This window comes from Schistocerca serialis, chromosome 12 (assembly GCF_023864345.2).
Source record: "Schistocerca serialis cubense isolate TAMUIC-IGC-003099 chromosome 12, iqSchSeri2.2, whole genome shotgun sequence".
Lineage (NCBI taxonomy): Eukaryota > Metazoa > Arthropoda > Insecta > Orthoptera > Acrididae > Schistocerca > Schistocerca serialis.
Genome location: NC_064649.1, coordinates 38,711,124 through 38,736,417, shown reverse-complemented (window position 1 = coordinate 38,736,417; position 25,294 = coordinate 38,711,124). Strand labels below are relative to the sequence as shown.

General features: G+C 46.5%; 1 protein-coding gene across 1 annotated transcript in view; it reads right to left on the bottom strand.

Moving 5' to 3' along the window:
* Nucleotides 1-25,294, bottom strand: part of LOC126428403 (protein lifeguard 3-like) — a 98,389-nt gene that overhangs the window by 31,547 nt on the left and 41,548 nt on the right. Inside the window, exons 5-6 of the mRNA XM_050090324.1 lie at nt 15,302-15,392; nt 3,621-3,746 (exon numbers count right to left, since the gene is read on the bottom strand). Of these exons, the coding sequence (XP_049946281.1) occupies nt 3,621-3,746; nt 15,302-15,392 (217 nt within the window). The remainder of the gene's footprint in view (nt 1-3,620; nt 3,747-15,301; nt 15,393-25,294) is intronic.

Genomic DNA, 25,294 nt, shown 5'->3' with positions numbered 1-25,294 from the left:
AACCCGAAGCGATAACAACCACAGAACCATTCAAATTAAAAAGTTCTCATTCAACAAAAACTCTATAATCAATTATTAAATAATAGATGTTTATAGTTCTTGAAAAAACAAAGAAAAAACTCAAAGAACAAATAGAAAATAAATTCACAGCCTAAGATGAAAACCTTCATATCACTGATCCCACAAAACAATATTTTCAATTAAGATACTTAAGCAATTTAAACAAAGAAAGGTGCTTTTACAACACCTCTGCGCTGCTCACTCTGCCCGATACTCGCCGTGTTGACAGCTGGTAATGGCTGGGTCGCAGTGTTACTACAGTAGCATGGCAAGTTTCACAAACGAGGAATACGCCTACATCCACCTCACCTACGGGCTTGGAGATGGAAGAGTTGTCGTTGCAAGGCATCTCTATCACGAGAGGTTCCCTAGCTGGCGCCTTCCATCCGCAAAAACGTTTTACTCTGTGGACAGGCGCTTAAGGGAGTATGGTGCATGTGTAGCACCTCCAGGAATTAGTGGTCGTGGCCGACCGTGGTCGTAAAGTGCGGATGACGAAGAAAAAGTGTTACGAACTGTTGCGGAGGACCGAACAATAAGCACCAGGTCCCTCGCCATTGCGGTCGGAATGTCACAATCTACTGTTATGCGAGTACTCCATAGAAACCATTACCTTCCCTTTCGCATGTAGAAGGTGCAGGCATTATTGCCGGAAGTCTACCAGGCCAGACTTCTGCAACTTTATGCTACAGCGTCGGACACACGACCAGCATTTTTCACGAACAGTACTGTTCACCGACGAAGCCTATTTCGCGAAGGAGGGTATAGTGAATTCACATAATTGGCACGAGTGGGCGGAAGAAAACCCCCACAGCACAGTGATACGAGGGTACCAACAATGATGTGGTGTCAATATCTGGTGTGTGGCATTATTGATCACCATCTCACAGGGCCACACGTGCTACCACAAAGGCTTACAGGAGAGTGGTATCTGCGTTTCCTGGATGCTACTACATTACCGGAATTGTTGGAAGACGTTAGTCTGGCCTCTCGTATGAACCTGTGGTACGTGCCTGATGGTGCCCCCGCTCACTTCAGTGGCACAATGCAACGCCACGTGGAGAATGCCTTCCCTTCGAAATGGATCGGTCGTGGAGGCCCTGTAGCATGGCCAGCAAGATCGCCAGACCTCAATCCACTGATTTCTTTTTGTGGGGCCATCTGAAATGTGTGATTTATGAAGGAGAGGTTGTTGATGTCAACACCCTTCAACGCAGAATACAACGTGTCTGTGATATTACGCAAAGAGATACAGACATCTTGGATCGTGTTCGGCAAGCCTTCCTGCGAAGATTTCAACTTTGCCACACACATCGTGGCCATCATTTCGAACAGTACTTACAAACCGCCACTGCAGCTTCTGGTCATGTGTTTCTATATTAGTTTCGATTTGTACAGCTGTATTGTATTCGTTTGTATTGACTGCCACATACCTGTGTAGTTGTATTTTGTGTTCTGCATCTATGTTCTCATTTCTTAAAACTAAGTCTGGGGCACAAAAACCAAATTATAAAACGTTCATGTACAGTAGTGCAGCCCCTCCTCAGGTTCCTTCCCCTATGCCAACTAGCCACGGTACATAATACAGGCCAGCGTAACCGGCACGAGAGAGATGTCGGCGCTGTCGTTGCTCGCAGGGTCACGCAGACCGTCGCTTGGCGCCGCATGCCTCGCCTTCTCGTGAGCGGCTAGACTACCTGCAGCACTTGCATGTTGTGCCCAGTTGCCGATCTGTCCCCTTGGCCAATGTCGGCGCACGGTAACACGCAGAAGTCCACTTCATATTTCCATATTTCTACCATTCAATAGCATTGTCATTTATTGACATAGGAACATGCGGAAAACGAATCTATGATTGTAGCTCAGTGTGTGACAATTTGCACGGCATATTTTTCCTCGTTTATGACTCACCCTGTATATATATTACTTGTCTGATGATGTTGTAGAAGGAGAAGCTGGAGTCGATGTAGATGACATAGAGTATCCAGTAATAGAGTCAGAATGACTTAAGATCAAATATGGCATAAGGGATTAATAACATTCCATCGGAATTTCTAAAATCATTTGGGAAAGCAACAACAAAGCGACTATTCACGTTGGTGAGCAGAATAAATGAAACTGGTAATATAGCATCAGACTTTCGAGAAAATATCACTCATGCAATACCAAAGATAGTAAGAGCCGAAAACTGCGACAGGCATCGCACAGTCAGCTTAACAGCTCATGCTAACAAGAATACTATGCAGAAGAATGGAAACGAAAATTGAGGTGGTGTTAGTTGACGATCAGTTTGGCTTTAGGAAGGGTAAAGCCACCGGAGAGGCAATTCTGACTTCGCCGTTGATAATGGAAGCAAGGCTAAAGAAAAATCAAGACACCTTCATAGGATTTGTCAATGATGTAAAGGGATGCAAGATTTTAGTAATTTTGAGAAAAACGGGGGTAAGCTGAAGGGAAAAACGGATAATATACAATAAGTACAAGAGCCAAGGGGGAAATATAACAGTGGACGACCAAGAACGAAGTGCTCGGATAAAAAAGAGTGTAAGGCAGGAATGTAGTTTTTCCTCCCTACTGTTCAGTTTATACATAGAAGAAGCATTGATGGAAATAAAACAAAGATTCAGGAGTGAAATTAAAAGACAAAGTGAAAGGATATCAATGACAATGCTATCCTCAGTGAAAGCGAAGAAGAATTTCAGGATCTGCTCAACGGAATGAGCAGTGTAATTAGTAAAGAACATGGTTTGAGAATAAGTCGAAGAAAAATGAAACTAATGAGAAGTAGCAGAAATGAGGGCAGCGAGAAACTTAACATTAGAACTGGTGATCACGAAATAGATGACGTTAAGGAATTCTGCTACCTACGTAGCAAAATAATCCATGACGGCCGGAGCAAGGAGGGCATAAAAGTGGGTCAGCACTGGCCAGAAAGGCACCCCCAGTAAAGTGAAATCTACTGGTATCAAACAGAAGCCTTGATCCGAGAAAGAAATTTCTGGGACTGCACGTTTGGAGCACAACATTGTGTTGTAGTCAAAGATGGACTGTGGGAAAACCGGAACAGAAGAAAATCGAAGCATTCAAGATGTGGTGCTACAGGAGAGTGTTGAGGATTAGATGGACTGATAAAGTAAGAAATAAGGAGGTTCTTTGCAGAATAGACGAGGAAAGGAATATGTGGAGAACACTGGGAGGAAGAAGGGACAGGATGATGGGACACGTGTTAGAGGGAGCTGTAGAGGTTAAAAGCAGTAGAGGAAAACAGAGACTGGAATATACCCAACAAATAACTGAGTGCCTTTACCCTGTTGAACGATTTCAGCTGCCTTTATATCTCGTGGTCATTTATTTCGATATCTGGTTTTTTGACGATCGTACGCCTTTTAAAGGACGAACCGCAGTGCGACCTTCCTTGTGAGAAATCTTTGGAAGATAGAGGTCCTACGTTGCCTTTATGATAACAGACCTAGATGGTATTGTATTGTGATTTAACATTAGACCGATCCCCGTCTCACTACCTTCTCGTTGGCTTCCCGTTCCATGGACCGGACGTTTACCTTGGAGAAGGTGGCCACCAGGGTGACGAGCAGGCACACGACGGCGGTCACGGCGGCCGCCATGAACACGATGTACGTGCTGTGGAAGGCGGAGATCACGCCCAGCATGTACGCGAACGACAGCGTCTGCAACACACAGAGGCACGAACTAAACAAGGTCACAATATGACTTGGCACTTTTGTTGCAAAGAGGGATCGGTATAAGTCAGATGACTTCGGGTCCGAGCGTATTGTCTCCACTCGTTGCCATCCTTACCTAGGAAACAAAATGGCGAGACTTAGCAATATAGCATTGTTTCAAGGGAATGGCCAGCCTTGACCACAACTGGACAAAGAAATAATTCAGTGGTGAAAGTTGAAAATTTGTGCCGGAGAGGGACTCGAACCCACATTTCTCGCTTTATATGTATCTGTAAGCTTGACTGCTATGATATCTTTAGTGTGGATCCACAATATGGTCTTTCTCTCAGTATAACTAAACACATTAGAACGTAACTAATAAATACACTAAATTAAATATTACCAATGTCAAGACAACACATTTTTAGCAGACGTAACCATACACGCAGAAGATGTAAAGCAAAGAACTGTCACATGATAGCAAAGTCGAATTTCCATATCTTGTTTCTTCCATTAAAAAAGGTTTTGCATCATCACGGTTCCGAGACTTCCGGAACTTGTAAAGAAAATTGAAATAGAGGTAAACATAAACATCATTTCCGCCCTTTTTATTGCTCATGAAAACCACACATTGCATATTGTACCACCATACAGCGAGGCCTTCAGAGGTGGTGGTCCAGATTTCTGCACACACCGGTACCTCTAATACCCAGTAGCACGTCCTCTTGTATTGATGGATCCCTGTATTCGTCGTGGAATACTATCCACAAGTTCATCAAGGCACTGTTGGTCCATATTGTCTCACTCCTAAACGGCGATTCGGTGTGGATCCTCAGAGTGGTTGGTGGGTCACATCGTCATAAAGAGCCGTTTTCAGTCCATCCCTGGCATGTTCGATAGGGTTTCTTGTCAGGAGAACATGCTGGCCACTCTAGTCGAGCGTTGTCGTTGTCCTGAAGGAAGTAATGTGCACGATGGGGGCGAGCATTGCCGTCCATGAAGACGAATGCCTCACCAATATGCTGCTAATATGGTTGCACTATCGGTCGGAAGATGGCATTCACATATCGTACAGCCATTACGGCGCCTTCCATGACCACCAGCGGCGAAAGTCGGACCCACATAATGCCAGCAGGGAAACTCCACCGTGCTGCACTTACTGGACAGTGCGTCTGAGGCGTTCAGCCTGACCGGATTGCCTGCAAACACGTCTCCAACGATTGTCTGGTTGAAGGCATATGCGACACTCATTGGTAAAGAGAACGTGATGCCAATCCTGAGCTGTCCATTCGACATGTTGTTGGGCCCATCTTTACCGCCCTACATAGTGTTGCGGTTGCAAAGATGGACCACGCCATGGACGTCGGGAGTGACGTTGCGCATCATACAGCCTACTGTGCACAGTTTGAGTCGTAGCACGACATCCTGTAGTTGCAGGAAAAGCATTATTCAACGTGGTGGCGTTGCTATCAGGATTCCTCAGAGCCATAATCCGAAGGTATCGGTCATCCACTGCTGTAGTAGCCCTTGGGCAGCCAGAGCGAGGCATGTCAACGGCATTTCCTGTCTGTCTGTATCTCCTCCATGTCCGAACAACATCGCTTTGGTTCGAGACGCCTGGACACTTCCCTTGTTGAGAGCCCTTCCTGGCACAAAGTAACAATGCAGTCATGATCGAACCGCGGTATTGACCGTCTTGGCATGGTCGAACTACAGACAATTCGAGCCATGTACCTCCTTCCTGGTGCAGTGACTGGAACTGATCGGCTGTCGGACCCCTTCTGTCTCATAGGCGCTGCTCATGAATGGTTGTTTAATTTTTGGGCGGGTTTAGTGACGTCTCTGAACAGTCAAAGGGACTGTGTCTGTGGTACAATATCCACAGTCAACGTCTGTCTTCAGGAACTCTTTTTTTTATGAGTGTATCTCTACACTACCCGATAAATGCCCTGCATTTGGCAGGTCTGACACTAGTAATCAGTGTGGAACTGTAAGCTCGTTGTCGTCACTGGCATCGGCGGCAAGTATCCTCAGCCTCACGACGGTAGGTCTTATCGCGGAGGTGGGAAACATTCAGTTTCAATGGTCTCCTAGTATGTCTCGTCTGTCAGGAGACAAGGCGAGGCACAGACATAAGCTCGGTGGTCAGTAAAAGCCATTGGCCATGTCTCAGGGCCAACTGTTGCATCTCCCTCGCCGCTTGTCTCCTGCTTCTTAGTGCCCCCCCCCCCGACCACTCTTTTTTTCTGTTTCTTCCACCCCCTCGAGCTCTCTTCCTTCTCTCAGGCCTCCCGTCCCTCGGCAGGTCCCTTCCAGAAGTTTTTATTTTTTGTGTTTGTTCCATCGCTTAAATGTGTCTCGTTCTCTCTACTTTTATACGGTGGCTGACTTTTAACTTGTATGTCAGACTCCAGTGAATTTTAAGTGTCCCACAGATCGCCAGCTGAGTTCTTTTAACTTTATGTCGACTTTTTTAGCTGTCCTCCCAATGAACGTCCCCCTGTCAGTGTATATTTTAACTCCCATTGTCTCCATGTTTCTATATCTTCCTTTTTCCGCCCTTTTTTAATGTATAATTTCCTGTTTCTATTCCATTGTAATGCTACTTGGCTGAAGAGTTGCGGACAGTGCTGTTGCCAGCCCTCCCCTGGCCATATGGGGCAGGGGAATGAAATCACAATAAAGAAAAAAAAATTAATAATAATATCTGTGGAATATCGAACATTATTATTATACATCTGCCAAGTGAGAGAGAAGCAAACGAAGTTTGAAACATTGCAATTACAGTTCTGTGTAATTTTTTATAATTATATTTTCTTCAGCGACTACCCACTTTTTGATACATTTTGCGGTACTTGGTTTACCGTTTCCACAGGAGTGGTAGGAAACACATCAGTGTGGCAAGATACATTTAGTTTTCAGCTGGATTCTCAAAAACAGTGTAAAATCTTTTTAATAGTATTACGAGAAATGATATAGCCCACTTTTTCTATCACGCCATACTATTCTTTAGATCCTAAAGACAGACGAAAAGGAAAAAAAAAATGTTGCACTGTATATGACTTCAGTTTCTTTCTGATACCACAAGACTCAAGCGACAAAGCTTACACACAAAAAAAGTTTGCTGCATGGCTTTTTGTGATGGTTAATCTTAGAATTGTTGTATTTCTAGGCAAAGATGCATACATTTCACAGATGGTAAGACTATAGCCATTTTTCACATTAAGTAAAATATAAGTTCCAAAGTTTTGTATATGAACAAATAAAAACAACTAGCTTCCGGTTGATATTTTGTATATTACAACACATATTTTTCCACCCAAAACATAGTGATCAACTGATTGTGAGCGTATTGGACCCACTTGGAATGGGATGCAGCAGCGAGTGCGTGTCGTAGGTTCAACAAGTCCACGGTACGTTTTCTGAGCTCCATGGCATTACAGTCTATGCGCAGAACACGCACTGAACGTAAACTACGGGTCTGTGGTTGTTGGGCATAAACTGGCACCCGTTAGTGTCCCAGATGCTTTCACGGTGTTCAGTGAAACATCAACGTGATATCAGTATCATATTCCTCAGATCACTGTAGAAAGATTCTGCTCTTGTGACATGGAGAGTTATCCTCCTGGAAGATGCCATCTCAGCTGGGGAAGGACATCAAGTACGAAGTGATTCACTTCATCCAAACTTCTGATGGGGCCTTCGATTATTACCGCAGGTCCCAGTGCAGATCAGGTGAATGTCCACCATAGCGTAATACAGCCCCCACTCGCCTACCCCTGTGACTCAGTGCATGTATCAAGTACGGTTGTTGATAAAATAACTATCTGCGATATTCCTCCAAGGAAATAGGTTACTAAAATTACTGCAAACAAGAAAAAATAAGTTTGTTTGAAAGGCACCTGCAAACGAATTTCACAAGTCAGCTTACCGAGATTTTGTCGTCATGTGTGGACTATATTATGAATGGTCTAAGTTCTGAATTCAATATTTATTGTGTGTACTGCGTGCTTGCTAGAAGCCCCCACCTCCATTCCTCCCCATTCCCCTCTCCACCACCTAACCCATCCACGCAGCAACCAGTACGCTGGCAGGCCGTCGTGTGCTTCTGCTCCTAGCACCGCCTACAAAAATGTCAAGTTAGATTGTGAGTATAGTAGATATTAGAGACAGAAACACAGCTGTGAGCGGGCAGTCAGAGGGAAGCTGCCGGTGATGGGCGCTGGTGAGAGAATGATGGCCTTGATGTGATATCCAGTTAACAGTGACCACGAACGAATGCTTCAGTATAATTCAACAACTAATGCAGAAATGCTTTGAGATCAGTGCTATGTCTGTTGTGTAGTAGCGTACGTAATAGTGATTTTACCAGTAAACCCCAGATTCTTTAAGGAAATTTGTTTAATCGTATGGTTAGGGCCCCCTATCGGGCAGACCGTTCGCCGGATGCCGGTCTTTCAATCTGACGCCACTTCGGCGACCTGCAGTCGATGAGGATGATAGGATGATGATGAGGACACCACAACACCCAGTCACTGGGCGGAGAAAATTCCCCGACCCAACCGGGAATCGAACTCGGGTCCAGAGGATTGACAATCCGTCACGCTGACCATTAAGCTATCGGGGGCGGACTTTAAAGAAATAAACTCCCATGTATGAAACAGCTTAAAATGTCAGATTACGTTACAGATGAGTTAATGTGTTCAATATTTGAAAGTCAGCGTGGAAGCGATGAAAAGTGTAGAAAAATTTCGAAATTATGCTTAAAATTTGTTGGAAGTCGCCAGGTGAACTTATTATGAAAAAAAAATGGATGAATATACGCCGATGATCCAAAGCATTATGACCATCTGTTTTGCAGCGTGTTGTTCCACTTTTCAAACACAGTGCAACAGAGATGGTGCTTGGCATGGATTCTACAAGTCCTTGACAGGATTCCAGAAGTAGGCTGTATGGCACCAGATGCTTATGCACAGGTCAAGCAATTCCTGAAAATTACCAGGTCGTGGTTTACAGGCACGCGGCTGGCGCCCGATTTGTGTTCCAGTGGGTACGGCTCAAGCACATTTGCTGTCCAAGACATCAATGTGAGTTCATTACAATACCCCTTAAGCCACTGTAGGACGATTCTGACCTTGAAACACGGACAGTCATCCCGCTAGAAGATGTCATCGCCATAGGAGACTCCAAGCAAGAAGTGATGCAGGTGGTCCGTAATAATGTTCACGTAGCTCACTGCCGTCATGATCCCATGGAAGCCCAACTACATGTACCCCATAGCGTAACTGTGCCCTCGCCGACCTGCATCTGTGGCGCAGTGCGTCTCTCGTGAAGCCGTTCGCCTCGAGCCGGCCGCTGGTGGCCGAGCGGTTCTAGGCGCTTCAGTCTGGGACCGCGCGACCGCTACGGTCGCAGGTTCGAATCCTGCCTCGGGCATGGATGTGTGTGATGTTCTTAGGTTAGTTACGTTTAAGTAGTTCTAAGTTCTAGGGGACTGATGACCTGAGATGTTAAGTCCCATAGTGCTCAGAGCCATTTCGTTCGCCTCGATAACGGCGTGTAAGGACCCAACCATCGTACCGTTCCAACAAAAAACACGATTCAATGGACAGGCGACACGTTTCTATTGATCCAATGTGAAAATTCAGTGATACGGACCCCACTGCAATCACAACTGACGATGTCGTTGGGTCAACACGGGAACAAGTAGGGGTCGTGTGATGTGGAGCTCCATGTTCCACACTGGCCTTTGAACGGTGAGCTCCGAAACACTTGTGCCTGCGCGTGCTCGTCCATACTGACTACTCGTTATTTCACCATCCTTTAACCACTTTCCGTAGGTGCTCACGACAGTATCACGCCACCAGGCGACAAGACTCACCGTTTCAGAGATTCTCGTTTCCAGCCGCAACTCCACAACAATGTGGCCTTTGTCAGAACCGCCCTTATCTTCGCCATAATGACTGTGCATTCGTCTCCCTTCTGCTTACATTCTTTCCTTTCTGTGTCACGTGCCTGTAACATCACCAAGAGGCATTCAACCTCGCGGTGGGAAATGGTCGTAATGTTTCGACTCATCAGTGTAAACTGCGTCATTTGCACCTAATTTTAATAAAAATCCAAGTTCTTCGCGCATCTAAATGTCTGTGACATCGTATCTACTGCCCTCCTAACATACAGCGATATAACTTTTCAGGTACCTTCACTGATATACGTGAATGGTTCAAGTGGCTCTAAGCACTATGGGACTTAACATCTGAGGTCATCAGTCCCCTAGACTTAGAACTACCTAAACCTAACTAACCTAAGGACATCACACACATCCATGCCCGAGGTAGGATCCGAACCTGCGACCGTAGCAGCCGCGTGGTTCCGGAGTGAAGCGCCTAGAACCGCTTGACCACAATGGCTGGCCCTGGACGCTCTCTGCAAACTATGTTGAGAATGGAGTTAGTAGTAACGCAGTAATAAATTAAAACTCTGCCCCCGGCACTGAAGTTTTAATGCGTGGGCAGCGAAAATGTCCTTGTGTCATTTTGTGGGAAGTGTCAGTGAGAAAAAGCTTCACAAAGGTTTGAAATGGAAGCTGCCAAGTGCTCTCGTTTTCCAACAGAGGGTGAATGAAGTCAGGGTATTTTCCCGACGTCGGTTACGCTGGCTGATGAGAAACACGCAGTTTTGTAACTGTGATGATGATGAGGTCCCACACTCTGAGCATAGGGGACGATGCGGGAGACCCACACCGCCGTACTAGGCAAGGTCCTAGCGGAGGTGGTTTGCCTTTGCCTTCCTCTGACCGTAATGGGGATGAATGATCATGATGAACACGACACAACAACACCCAGTCATCTTGAAGCAAGGAAAAATCCCTGACCCCGCCGGGAATCGAACCCAGGACCCCGTGTGCGGGAAGTGCGAACACTACCGCAAGACCACGAGCTGTGGTAACTGTGATACTGTCTTCATTGTGTTAAACGCCGTGCTGGGTAGCCGCGCGGTCTAGGGGCGCCTTGCCACGATTCACACGGCTTCCCCCATCGGAGGTTCGAGCCCTTCCTCGGGCATGGGTGTGTGTGTGTTGTCCCTAGCGTAAGTCAGTTTAAGTTAAATTACGTAGTGCGTATGCCTAGGGACCGGTGACCTCAGCAGTTTGGTTCCATAGGATCTTACCACAAATTTCCAAATTCCAAAATTTGTATTAAACTTGTAAAATAATAGTTTACCTGTTAAAGAGTTGATTATGATGGCGTTTCAAATTTTTAACATCGGTCAATAACTGCGCAAAAACTGAAAAATAGAATTTTTGTTGCCCCTACACTGCAAATGGTACTGGGTTCCGGGATAGTGTTTTATATTGTTCGGGCACGTTAACGTGACCACCTGTCAGGAGCCAAATTATCGACCTCTTGAAGCGCGGACCACTGCCTGATATGCAAACAAATTCTGGAAGGTACCGGCAGGGACGTGGAGCCATGCCGACTGCAGTGCTGTGACCAACTGCGCTCGGTTGAGAATCCGTGCCGCAAACAGCCCGACCGAGGTGGTCTCACAGATGCTAGATTGGATTTGAATGCGGGGAGTTTGGTGGCTAGGGGACTACAGTAAATCCATCCTGGTGCTTTTCGAACCACGGACGTAGACTGCGAGCTGTGTGACACGTTGCATTGTCCTACTGGTAGATGCCGTCGTGAAGAGGAGAAACAAACTGCACGGAAGTCGTCCTCAATGACAGATGCATACTTGTGTTGAACCACTGTGCCTTCCAGAATGACAGATTACCCAGGGAATACCACGAAAACATTCCCTATACCATAACACTTCCTGATCTCGCCTGGACCCTTAAAAGGACTGTAGCGGAGTGTTTTCTTTCAAACGTTTCGCGCCGCGCAGGCCAATGCCCATGTGTCGGAAGCAGCATAAAACGTGATTAATCTGAAAAGGCCACCTGTCGTCACTCAGTGGACGTCCAGTTGCGGCGTTGACGGACAAATTCCAGCCTTCGTCTCCGATGAACAGCAGTCAGCTGGCTGTACGAACCAGGCACCTGCTGCGGAGGTCCACGCATAGCAACGTTGGCTGGACGCTAGTTGAGGAGACACTTTCGGTAACCCCTTGGTTTTTATGGGCGGCCAATTCCTCAACGCAGTCGTCGTTTACCCCTGTGATCCACGCCCCATGCTGCAGCTGCACAACAGTTACCTCCGGGCCAGTTTTGGATAGCGTCATTTTGCCATGCACGGTATGCATTAACTATGTTTCGGAAGTGCTCCAACCCTCGGCATAAGAGCCAATGGTCACGCACTTTTGGACGTCAGATAAACAGCTCCGTTTCCGCATTACGACAACGACTGCACTTTTTTCCGCGTCCATCCACCCCCCCCCCCCCGCCCTTCCCAGACATACTTTCTAGACCCCCCCATTGCTAGTGCTGCCACTTGGGTCTGTGGCATGGACATTTAACACGGACGGTAGTGATTTTAATGTGACTGGACCGTGTAGTAATAAAGATAAATAAATTAGTAACTAGTACTAGGATAGTACGTGCATGTGCAAAAAAATATGATGACACAATGGTTTGCCGGGTCCGTCAGTAACTGGACAGTGAATCACAAGTGCAATATTAAATATTGCTTAGGTAAGTTTAGTAGTATCATAGCCGAAGTAAGGATTTTGTCTGAGGGGTGGGTGAGCTCAGATATTTTGTGTTTCCGTGCCGTTTCTAAATTCTCTAAACGAAGCTGTTTGCTTAGGCTATTATAATACCAAGTACAATAGCGAAATAATTGTCGCGACTCTTAAACCCTAAAACTATGTTGGTAATAATTTTTTTGAGTTTAAGAATAAACAGATGTAGTTCTGGGGGCTAGCAGCGCCCCTGACTCCCTCCCTACTCATATATTTATCTCTGAGTGGTACCAAAAAAATTATGTACCAACTCCACACAGAGCTGCGCTGGCTCGAGACTTACAGGGCAACACACCAACGAGACGACTAATCATGCTATAGGATGTAGTCCATATAGGGAGAATACTTGCTAAAAGGCATTCACTGGTGGTTTTTGTTGTGGTCTTTAGTTCGAAGACTGGTTTGATGCAACTCTCCATGCTACTCTACCTGTGCAAGCCTCTTCATCTCCGAATAACTACTGAAACCTACATCCTTTCGTATATGCTTACTGTATTCATCTCTTGATGATTTTTAGCTTCCACACATCCCACCAATATTAAACTGATGATCCCTTGGTGTCTCAGAATGCGTCCTATCAACCGATCCCTTCTTTTGGTGAAGTTGTTGCACAACTTTCTGGTCTCTCCAATTCTATTCATTACCTCCTCGTTAGTTACACGATCTACCCCTCTACTCTTCAGCATTGTTCTGTTTTGGGAATTGGTACTGTTGATGGTGACAAAGGATGGTCGGGAGTAGCTGTCAAAAGCTCGAGTTCTTATTTTACTAAATGCAGCATCAAGACCAAGAATATTTTGGACACAGATGTCGCCGCGAGAAATGTTAATATACCAGCTTCTGTGTCTATAGTCGGATTCACAATGAAGGCGGCAGGCGCAGGTAGAGGCACAGACGGGGACTGAAGCATTGCCAGTTCCAAACGACAGCTGAATGGTTCTCAAACTGACGCCTCTCACTTGTGCAATGCATTACTGACGACTGGCAATATCTGTGATAGGACCACCGTTTTCTGCTTCGCAACTGAAGAAGGCGCATACCCAATCCAACAAGGGGAGGCCGCGAAGTTGGGGTCACGGATTTACTTCAGACTTTGTACACCTTTAGTAGGCCATTAAAACAACATAATGTGAAAGTTTTAAGGTGACTACTCTGGGAATTCCGATAAAACCGCGAAAGAAGTTTTAGGCGTCTGTTATGTAAATCGTGTATCCGTGCAAAGGTGCCAACCGTAAGAATTCACTGTGGTCATGTGGTTAGCGTTCGCACATGATAAGAAGGTTGTGGATGAGGTGACGGTCCGAGTCCCGACGTCACTTACTTTTTATCTTTCATTCGTCACTGGTCTCATTATTTAATTTATACGACACTTGAGAAGTTATGTAATGAAAAAAAGGCACGTGTGTTTGTATGAAGTTTCAATTTATGTTCTCCATGTCTGTATCACAAATAACATCCTGCAGCGTATGACGTCGAGAGCACATGCGACAAGTAATTCTACATTACTCTTTTGGTCTGGCACACTGTGACTTACTATATTACTGGTTGTGAATAACGTAATTCGTATCATTATTTATCGAGGTTTGACTTGGGCTTTCCAAGCCTGTCCCTCACCTGGAAATTTAATTACAGAAAGTTGAAACACCCCCGTTATATCCTTTATTGGCTTTTGCGTGATTACCGAAGCCGCCAAACAATTAATTATTATATGACCGTGTGCTTAATGGATGAAAGGCTATCGGTTTCTCTGCTGTGGTTTCGGGGGTATTTCAACCGAGTGCGGCTGTTCTGAGACGGAATAGTTAATGATTGAAAGTTTGTCTATTATTAAAGACCATAAAGGTTGCGATGTACAAACTTACGTGTATTTTATACTAACACACAAATTCTGAGGCAGTTGCTACCTTCGCCTTACACGTTTAATTACGGTTATATCTTTTATTGGTTGTTGATTTTAAGTACTTCGTCACACGCAATGATGATGGTTAACATTCACAACAATCCTCACTGCAATCCACGGTTGTTGCTGGCCGACGCGGAACACGTAATTCTGCACTTGTCACTTTTGGTTTTACATCACTCGCGGATCGGTATCGATGAGGGTCAGCCCCACGACGATCAGGGGGACGCGCTCATTTGTCATACTCCGGTGAATTTACCGTTTACTACTCACTCGACCACCATTCTTGCCCGTCTCTCCAGTATTACTCTCACTCGACACTAGTCTCACTGCCGCCTGCAGCGCTCGACAATCGACTCCTCTCTGCTATCGACCTGAGTGTCTGATACTAGCATCTATGTTCGTGGGATCACGGATCCCTTACAAAGTAAGTAGTCCAATAACATATGAAATTCACTACAACTGCATGAAAATGCATGTGGGTCTCTTTCATTTATTGCCTCTTAAAAATCATAAATTAAATAGTGAGACCAATGATGAAAAAAATATAAATTAAAAAATATATGTCAGCGGGATTCGAACCGTGAATACGTCCATGGCTATCTTTGCTGCCGCGAACGCTAACGACATGACCATAATGAATTCTCACGGACGGCACTTTTGTCCAGAGGCATGATTTACATATCAGACGCGCAAAACTTTTCTTGAGATTTTCTGGGAATTGCCAGAGTAGTGCACCTGACTACTTCCACATCACGTTGTTTTAATGGCCTACTAAAGGTGCACAGTTTGAAGTATCGCCCGCATTGGCTGAGACGTTTGCAGCAAAGCATGCAGAAAACTACCAAACGCCGATTGGCTGTTTGAGAATCTGTGGCGTCAGCTGCGTAGAATGATCCTAAACTCGACCGCCTTCGTTCGTAACTCCGACTACAACAGTGCACAAAATGTCGACGAGGTTAGTGCCGGTACTTACGAAGATGAAGAGGAGGATGAGGTTGCAGGGGTGCCGTCTGCGTACGTCCCCACAGCACACCAGTACCAGGTAGGTCACCATGAAGCCCACACTGCAACACGCCACAACACACCAGCTAATCTGCAACGTCAACACACGACAGCTGATGTGCACTGCTGGCCTGTAAAACTGCAACACCACGAACGATAAAATATAAAGAAATTGTACTCATTGTGAACGAAAATGCAGTAGAAAGAATAGCCAACATGAGAAAATTTAGAGCTGATTTGGGGATAAACACTGCCGGGAAAAAATGCAGCCCCCTCAACGATAAAGTCATTTTATTGACAACTTAATTGATAGGTAGTTCATCAGTGTATGAGTACGTGGTAACAAATTCAGACCAACTGAAATACACGAGCCACAGTGTAGGGTGACCAAACTGTTACATCACTGTACAGTGCAGCCCCTTCTGGCGGCTACGCAGACGCGTATTCACGCACGCAAACGACCATAAAGGTCCCGACTGACATCCTATGACATACTGTCCCAAGCATAGTACACCCTTTGTTCCAATTCGTCAATGGTTCTTGCCGGACATACAGAAAGAGTAAGTCCCACTTCATCATTTCTCATCCGCGTTCAGTTGGCTTGACATTTGGTGATCTTGCTGGCCAGGGTAGTTGTTGTACACAACGAAGAGCACGCTGAGCAGCCGTATGTGGACGGGCATTGTCCTACTGAAAACTCACATCACCTTGAAATGGTAGTAGCATTGTGATAACCGACAGTGCATTGTAGCGGGTACTTGTTTTACCCTGCAGAACCACCAAATTTGTGATGCCTCCCCACACTAATGACACCTGTGGTGGGACCTGCGCGTAGCGGGCGAATAGACCCTGGAATTAGCTGCACACCAGGTCTACGCCGTACACGTGTACGTCCATCGTTCGCCTACAGACAGAATCGAGGCTCATCACCGAAGACAACAGAACGCCATTCCATCCTCCAGTCAACTCTTTTTACGATACTAGGCAGCCACGCGACCTTAGCCCTGCTACAAGCAGACGGTTCCCAATGGTCCCTGCTGACAACAGGTGCAATATGTGCCCGGATTTCGTCCTCGGATGATGCTCGGTCGGGCACTGCAGTTCGCAAAATGCGTCGATCTTAACGTGCAAATATACTACGTGGATGTCCGGAATCTGGTTCACATGTCTGAGAATGTTGCACAGACCACTGTTAGAAGCAGCGACACAGCACCGACTCATTGTGACAAACATGTGCGGGAATCAATTGATACGTCCATCCAGCTTTCTGCCGGCTCACAACGCGGCCCCGTTCGAATGGCTGAAGCTGTTCAACAGGAATACTTGTCGGTGGAGCACGATTGTACTTTGGAATTGAGCCGGTGGGTTTCTGGCGCCAGGTGATATCGATTCTTAATTCCATCCTTGATCGTTGTTCCTGTGCCTTGTTCTCTTTGCGTCTTTGAGGCAGGCTGTTTATGGTGGCGCGCGTGCGCAAGTCGAGGAGAGTGGGTCCGCGCGAGAGCCGAGTCAGTCTGTGACGTGACGTGCTTTTGATGTTGTCGTTGTGGGGAGTTGGCGACACCATGTCACGTGGCACGGCCGTATGCCGTGAGGACCAGTTGAGTTGGAGCAACGAAGAAGCATGGGCCGCTGCCGGAAAGTATTAAAGTTGTACTGACACGGCTGGCCAGTGGCGACCAGGATGTGCTAATACCTCGAGAGCTATGTGGATGGATGGCGTGTGAATTTCACATGAAGAAGAAAAAATTAAACGCCAAGCTTTCGTGGTGGGTTCCTCCTTCTATATATAGTCAATATTATTGTGTTCTTAAGGACTGTCGACTGTTGCAGTTGCTCGTGCTAGTGGCCAGCAAAACATTTACTGCAGTGGTGGCGAGGCGAGTTACTTTCTCGAACGGCCATAAAATTATGTGACGAAAGTGGCTAGAAATAGCGTCTCGCATTTGTAAGTTTGAATTTGGTGCTTAGTGGCACGCTGAAGGTAGCTGGTTCACTTAAACTTCATTTCTTAATTTACACTCCTGGAAATTGAAATAAGAACACCGTGAATTCATTGTCCCAGGAAGGGGAAACTTTATTGACACATTCCTGGGGTCAGATACATCACATGATCACACTGACAGAACCACAGGCACATAGACACAGGCAACAGAGCATGCACAATGTCGGCACTAGTACAGTGTATATCCACCTTTCGCAGCAATGCAGGCTGCTATTCTCCCATGGAGACGATCGTAGAGATGCTGGATGTAGTCCTGTGGAACGGCTTGCCATGCCATTTCCACCTGGCGCCTCAGTTGGACCAGCGTTCGTGCTGGACGTGCAGACCGCGTGAGACGACGCTTCATCCAGTCCCAAACATGCTCAATGGGGGACAGATCCGGAGATCTTGCTGGCCAGGGTAGTTGACTTACACCTTCTAGAGCACGTTGGGTGGCACGGGATACATGCGGACGTGCATTGTCCTGTTGGAACAGCAAGTTCCCTTGCCGGTCTAGGAATGGTAGAACGATGGGTTCGATGACGGTTTGGATGTACCGTGCACTATTCAGTGTCCCCTCGACGATCACCAGTGGTGTACGGCTAGTGTAGGAGATCGCTCCCCACACCATGATGCCGGGTGTTGGCCCTGTGTGCCTCGGTCGTATGCAGTCCTGATTGTGGCGCTCACCTGCACGGCGCCAAACACGCATACGACTATCATTGGCACCAAGGCAGAAGCGACTCTCATCGCTGAAGACGAAACGTCTCCATTCGTCCCTCCATTCACGCCTATCGCGACACCACTGGAGGCGGGCTGCACGATGTTGGGGCGTGAGCGGAAGACGGCCTAACGGTTTGCGGGACCGTAGCCCAGCTTCATGGAGACGGTTGCGAATGGTCCTCGCCGATACCCCAGGAGCAACAGTGTCCCTAATTTGCTGGGAAGTGGCGGTGCGGTCCCCTACGGCACTGCGTAGGATCCTACGGTCTTGGCGTGCATCCGTGCGTCGCTGCGGTCCGGTCCCAGGTCGACGGGCACGTGCACCTTCCGCCGACCACTGGCGACAACATCGATGTACTGTGGAGACCTCACGCCCCACGTGTTGAGCAATTCGGCGGTACGTCCACCCGGCCTCCCGCATGCCCACTATACGCCCTCGCTCAAAGTCCGTCAACTGCACATACGGTTCACGTCCACGCTGTCGCGGCATGCTACCAGTGTTAAAGACTGCGATGGAGCTCCGTATGCCACGGCAAACTGGCTGACACTGACGGCGGCGGTGCACAAATGCTGCGCAGCTAGCGCCATTCGACGGCCAACACCGCGGTTCCTGGTGTGTCCGCTGTGCCGTGCGTGTGATCATTGCTTGTACAGCCCTCTCGCAGTGTCCGGAGCAAGTATGGTGGGTCTGACACACCGGTGTCAATGTGTTCTTTTTTCCATTTCCAGGAGTGTATTTATAGATATAAAATTTTCTTGTTTTACGAATTAGTGGTAGTTGTTTTTTCTCAATAATTTCTTATGTGTATGGAAGGCAAGTGGTCATGATAAATGTAGGTCACATTGTGTTTTATGGTCGGATAGAGGGCGTGTGTATTTTGGTCTGTGGCTATAGGGGCCGTGCTTATTGCATTGGAGACCTACTGAAGTGAAATTAGTTTTCTATTGCAATTTCAAATACCTATCTGAAGGTTGATTGTCACGTTAGGTACCGCACGTTTGATTTATGTGGTGTCAGCCATTCAGCAATGACAAATTATCTTGTAAGGTGGACCTTAAGTCATTGGGTGTGGACTGACACATCTTTTCACGTAGTATCTAGATTTTTTATTTATTTTTTGATGAAAGGAAATTAAGCTCCTTAATTCTGTTCATTGGTTAACTTGTAATATCTTTATATTTAGGTATTGCTTCATTATATATATATATATATATATATATATATATATATATATATATATATATATATATATATATATGTGTGTGTGTGTAACTTCTACATACTACAGTGTGTCTGCGGCTTATGTTTTCCTGTTTTCTGAAACATGTATAGTGGTCAACGCGAGCAAACCTCAACCCGCGAGCTTGCAGTGTGACGGAAATCTCAGGATTTGAACTCAGGGCCGTCCGGAACCCGTTAACGCGCGATTTCTCTATTCCATTCAACGAGAGGTTTGTTTTAGGCAGAAGATTTCCTACTGCCCGAAGTTGAGTATAAGTTCACCCTTTGGATCGTGTGTTTGTGAAATCGTAATAGATTAACGTTTGCTCGCGTCCATCACATGTTCATCAAATTGACGTTTTGCCTTAAGCTTGCATAAAGTCCAGTATCTGCCGGACGTTGAGTGTAGTGGAATGCTAAGTGTAAACAGAACAATTAGTAGTACCCTTCATGTCAGATAGCATTAAATTAATTTTACCTTTTCAGTAAGTGTAAAAGTGAATGAGAAAGGCGATAGCCGACATTGTACACTTGTGGTTATCTATTTCATCTATTATTTTGGTTGTTGTTACCGGCACGTAAAGAGGCCGTTGTCACAAGTGTGACGGTTAATATTGTAAATACTAATTGTGGATAGGTTGGCTTGGGTCAAATGGCTCTGAGCACTATGGGACTTAACTTCTGAGGTCATCAGTCGCATAGAACCTAGAACCACTTAAACCTAACTAACCTAAGGACACCACACACATCCATGCCCGAGGCAGGGTTCGAACCTGCGACCGTAGCGGTCACGCGGTTCCGGACTGTAGTGCCTAGGACCGCTTGGCCACCCCGGCCGGCTAATTGTGGATAGGGCCTTGATATGCAAATGTTGTTAATTGATTATTACTGCTGATGAATTCATATGTATGTGTAATCAATAGAGAAGAGTTGCAACTGTAAACTGGTTGTGTTACTGGTATACAAGGTTAGAGTGTGCAATCGCCACACGAGGAATGAATGTTGCAAACACTGTTCACCTTTAAACTCTGCACGGTCATAGTCAAAGCCCATAGTCAAACCAGAAGATGCATAGACAGGCCTCCTGAGCGACATCTGGTAGCCGATCACTCTGACAAAGGAGTCGCTGACCCTACGACTGTACAGTACGCACTTATGGTGCTACTGGACGGAGTCCTTCAGGAAGTTGCATATTTTTCAGAGCATTCTACACGGTGCGAAACGTAGAGCCGAGTGCTGCCACCTCTAACAACAGTAGTGGGTCTGGCAAGCCTGACCAACGCGAAGAACTGAGCTTGAATGGGAGATGTGGGTACACCACGTCCTGCTGCTTTACCCCTTCGCCAAAATCCTTCAGTCTCAGGGGCTGGTGAGTCGGCAACCCGTGACCAGACGTTTTCAGTGCGTCGAAGATTTGGAGAACTTGCTCGTAAGGGCAACAGTTGGACATCCTACATATCGAGGTAGGCCAGTAAAGCACGGGGAACACGCTGTCTTGTTTTATCTTACTGAAAGATAACATCACCGACAGGTCAGGCATATGAGATAGCTAAGGGCCTCAGCATATCAGAAATGTAATGACTACACGAACCAGAGACGAAATTTTTGTGTATTCAGTGGCATTCCAAACGAACAGGCCGGTTCCTTGGCCACGTACACGGAAGTGGCCTATGGCAGCAGACAACCAACGTGAGTGCCTTTTGCAAACAGCATCACGCTACCTCCGCACCTCTCCTGGGCTCGTGACCATGTCGGTTGGACCCTATACGACTGCAAAACCGTGAGCTGGTCATATGATCCGCAATTCCAGTTGATAAGAGCTGACGATAGGGTTCGAGTGTGGCGCAGGACCAACTAAAACCGTGAGCCCAAGTTGTGAACTAGGCAAACTGGTGCTGGCTCCAAAATGATGTGGGCTGTGTGTATATTGAATGGACAGGATACTCTGGCCCAAGTGAATCGATCATTCACTGGTAACGGTTACGTTCAGCTACTTGGAGACCATTTGCAGGCACTCACGTAATTCTTGTTCCAAAACAACGATATCGTGTCACTGGGCCGCAGTTGTTCACAACTGGTTTGAAGAATATTCTGGACAACTCGAGCGAATGATTTGGCCACTCAGATCGCCCGACGTGAATCGCATCGAAAATGTATAGCACATAATAAAGATCAGTTCGTGCACAAAATTCTGCACTGGTAACACTTTCGCAATTATGGACAGCTACAGAGGCAGGACGGTTCAATATTTGTGCAGCGGACTTCCAACGACGTGTTGAGTCCATGCCAAGTCGAGTTGGTGCCAGGCAATAAGAGGTCCGACACGATGTAAGTAGGTATCCCATGATTTTTGTGATCTCAGGGTACGTCTCGCGGACCTATCAAGAGAATAAGATAAGGCTCGGAAAGAGACATACAGACCGACAGTTTTCCGTCGCTCAATACGCTGAAGGAATAGGACACAAAATCTATAGGGTGTAAAAATCGCATTCCATATTTTGAGAGGCGATAGTGTGGACCAAAAGAAGCTAAAAACGTCTAGAAAGTATGCCTCTAAATGCGTACCTTAAGAGCTATGGAAGTTTTTTTCATTTCCACCACTGTGAAACGTATCTCTTTACAGCAAACTCTCTGCTATTAGAAACGACGTACACAATGCAGTAACCAAACGAGAACACATTCCTCTGTTATTGTCCGTAGATGCAGCAGCAATCATTTACTTGTCTTGTTACTGTAAATCGTATCCACAATCATGCGTAAGTGCAGCGCATACGTTACTTGTAATCGAGCCAGTTTGAGTTTCGGTAAGCTTGTGGAATACTTTTAAATTATAGTTTCATCTTTGCATTTACCAGTGTAACATAAACTTCTTATACATTATGAGGTTGCAAATTAAGTTTGCTTTAAATAAACGCTGTAACGAACGTGAGATGAGACGTGGTGGGTTGACGTTAGTCAGAATGTCTTTAAGGCCAGAAAGACGCCTTTATCAGCACCTCACTGAGTTTGAACGAGGTCGTGTAACAGGGCTACTAGAAAGAAGGATCCTTTATTGTATGATCATGTGATAGCGGAACAAACACTGGTAGCAGTTACTTCTGCAAAATATCTGGGAGTATGCGTGCGGAACGATTTGAAGTGGAATGATCATACAAAATTAATTGTTGGTAAGGCGGGTGCCAGGTTGAGATTCATTGGGAGAGTCCTTAGAAAATGTAGTCCATCAACAAAGGAGGTGGCTTGCAAAACACTCATTCGACCTATACTTGAGTATTGCTCATCAGTGTGGGATCCGTGCCAGGTCGGGTTGACAGAGGAGATAGAGAAGATCCAAAGAAGAGCGGCGCGTTTCGTCACAGGGTTATTTGGTACGCGTGATAGCGTTACGGAGATGTTTAGCAAACTCAAGTGGCAGTCTCTGCAAGAGAGGCACTCTGCATCGCGGTGTAGCTTGCTGTCCAGGTTTCGAGAGGATGCGTTTCTGGATGAGGTATCGAATATATTGCTTCCGCCTACTTATTTCTCCCGAGGAGGTCACGAATGTAAAATTAGAGAGATTCGAGCGCGCACGAAGGCTTTCCGGCAGTCGTTCTTCCCGCGAACCGTACGCGACTGGAACAGGGAAGGGAGGTAATGACAGTGGCACGTAAAGTGCCCTCCGCCACACACCGTTGGGTGGCTTCCGGAGTATAAATGTAGATGTAGATGTAGCTGGATGTTCCTTCTCCCATATTGCACAAAACCTGGCAGGACGCTAGCCGCCGCGCTGGTCACGAGATATGCGATCACAAGAAGACCGGGTTCCGGACGGGCGCGTGACACTACCGAGAGGGAAGACCATCGTGTTCGGTATATGGGTCTGGCGCAGTGTACTGCATCTGCAGCAGCAATCTGAGCAGCAGTTGGCACCACACTGACACTACGAACTGTTACATATCTGTCGTGTGTATTGTGTGTGTGCGTGTGTGTGTGTGTGTGTGTGTGTGTGTGTGTGTGTGTATTGAACCGGGGACCTAGAGACGGCGGAGAGGTTTCGTCCCGCCGTGGCCGTCAGTAGCTAACAAACCCACAACAGGCCACAGGGGTCCACCCACCCGACCACTGCCCCACTCCGAACCCAGGGTTGTTACAAATTTGTTCAGGGCAGCCTCGAGCCAGACGCTCTGTAGCGTGCATTCTACTGACCCCAAACCACCACCATTTGCGACTTAAGTGGTGTGAAGCGAGAGCTCATTGAAGGGCTGGGTTGAGGTCTGTTGTGTTTTCTGATGAAAGACGGTTCTGCCTCGGTGCCAGTGACGGCCGTTTATTGGTTAGGAGGAGACCAGTTGAGGGCCTGCAACCAACTTGCCTGCGTGCTGGACACGCTGGGCCTACATGTGGCACTGAGGTGTGATTTCGTATGATAGCAGAAACGCTCTCGCGATTATCCCACTCACACGACTGCAGATTTGTACGTCAGTCTGGTGATTCGATCTGTCGTGCTACCATTTCAGGGAGTGGTTTTCAACAGAGGACCGCTCGCCCGTGTACCGCTGCTTCAGCTCAATATGCTCTACAGAGTGTCGAATGTTGGCGTGGCCTGCTCGATCACCAGATCTATTTCCAATCGGCCACATATAGAACGACAACTCCAGCGTCATCCAAATACAGCATTAATCGTCTCTGTACAGACCGACCAGGCGCAAAAGGACACGGAACCCCATCCCACAAACTGACATCCTACACTTGCACAACACAAGGCATGCACGTCTGCTTGCTTGCGTTCAACATTCTGGCGATTTCACCGGTTATTGATGTACCAGCGCATCACATTTGCAATGGCTTATCTCGCGCTTACATCAACCTGAGACATTTCAATGTTACTCACTTAAATATGATACCCAGACAAATGTATTCCCGAAATTTCATTGCTTTGCATTGGTGTCGCGTTTTTTTTCGTCAGTGTACTTCACGGGAAATAATTGCTGTTATGGTCTGGAAAATGGAGGAAAACGTCGAGACTGTGTACTATATACTGAAAAATATCCATAACGCAGGTTACCACCTGCACACTCAGTCTCTTTTCCGGCGACTAGCAGACTCTGGCTCCCTAATTTCAGAAACGGCAGATCGTGGGCGTCCTACTCCTGTTGTGGCGGAGTCGTTATTGCGGTGAGTGGAAGAATATCCTGGAACTAATGTACATGGAATTTCAGTATCTACCGGGGTCAACCATCCTCTAGTCTGGGCGATCCTGCATGAACATTTGCCATACCATACAGCGTGTCCAAGCCCTTCGGCCACAAGATAGCAGACTGCAGTTCTCCCAATGGCTATTGGAAAGACGAGGTGAAGATCCATTTTTCGCAACACGTGTATTGTACTGTTAGTAGACGACGCTGGTTTCACATGATGTGGGCCTGTCAATTTTCATAACAAACATGCATGAGCTGGTGCAAATCCGCACGCAGTTGAAGAAGCAAGGCATCAGCGACGATTTTCAATTAATGTAAGAGTAGGCATTCTTGACTACAGACTACTAGCACCCAACATACATCAAACAGGTAGACGGGTGCAAGGTATCGCCAGTTCAAATCAAACTGCTTGCCTGTCCTGCTAGAATAGGTTCCATTCCAATGACAGCTGGAGATGTGGTTTGAGCATAATGGCGCACCTACCCATTTCCCTGAAATGTCCGAAAACATCTGACACTGACATTTAATGGGCAGTGGATTTGTCTGGGAGATTACTGGCCAGCTCTTTCACCTGATCTTAATTCCTTGGATCTTTGGTTGTGAGGACGTTTCAGCTCTTTGGTGTACGCAAGCACCAATAATGACTTACAAATATTATAGGAACCCGTCATCGGTACCTGCCATCGCATCCTTAACCAGCCTGGAGTTTTTCAGAGAGTGCGTGATTCCTTAAGACGTCGGACAGAAGGATGGCTTGCTATGAATGGACATCATATTCAGTAGCTCTTTTAGCGATGGATGACAAGTGCAGGGCGTACGTAATAACGGGCAGATTACATTAAAAGCTCTGCCGTTTCA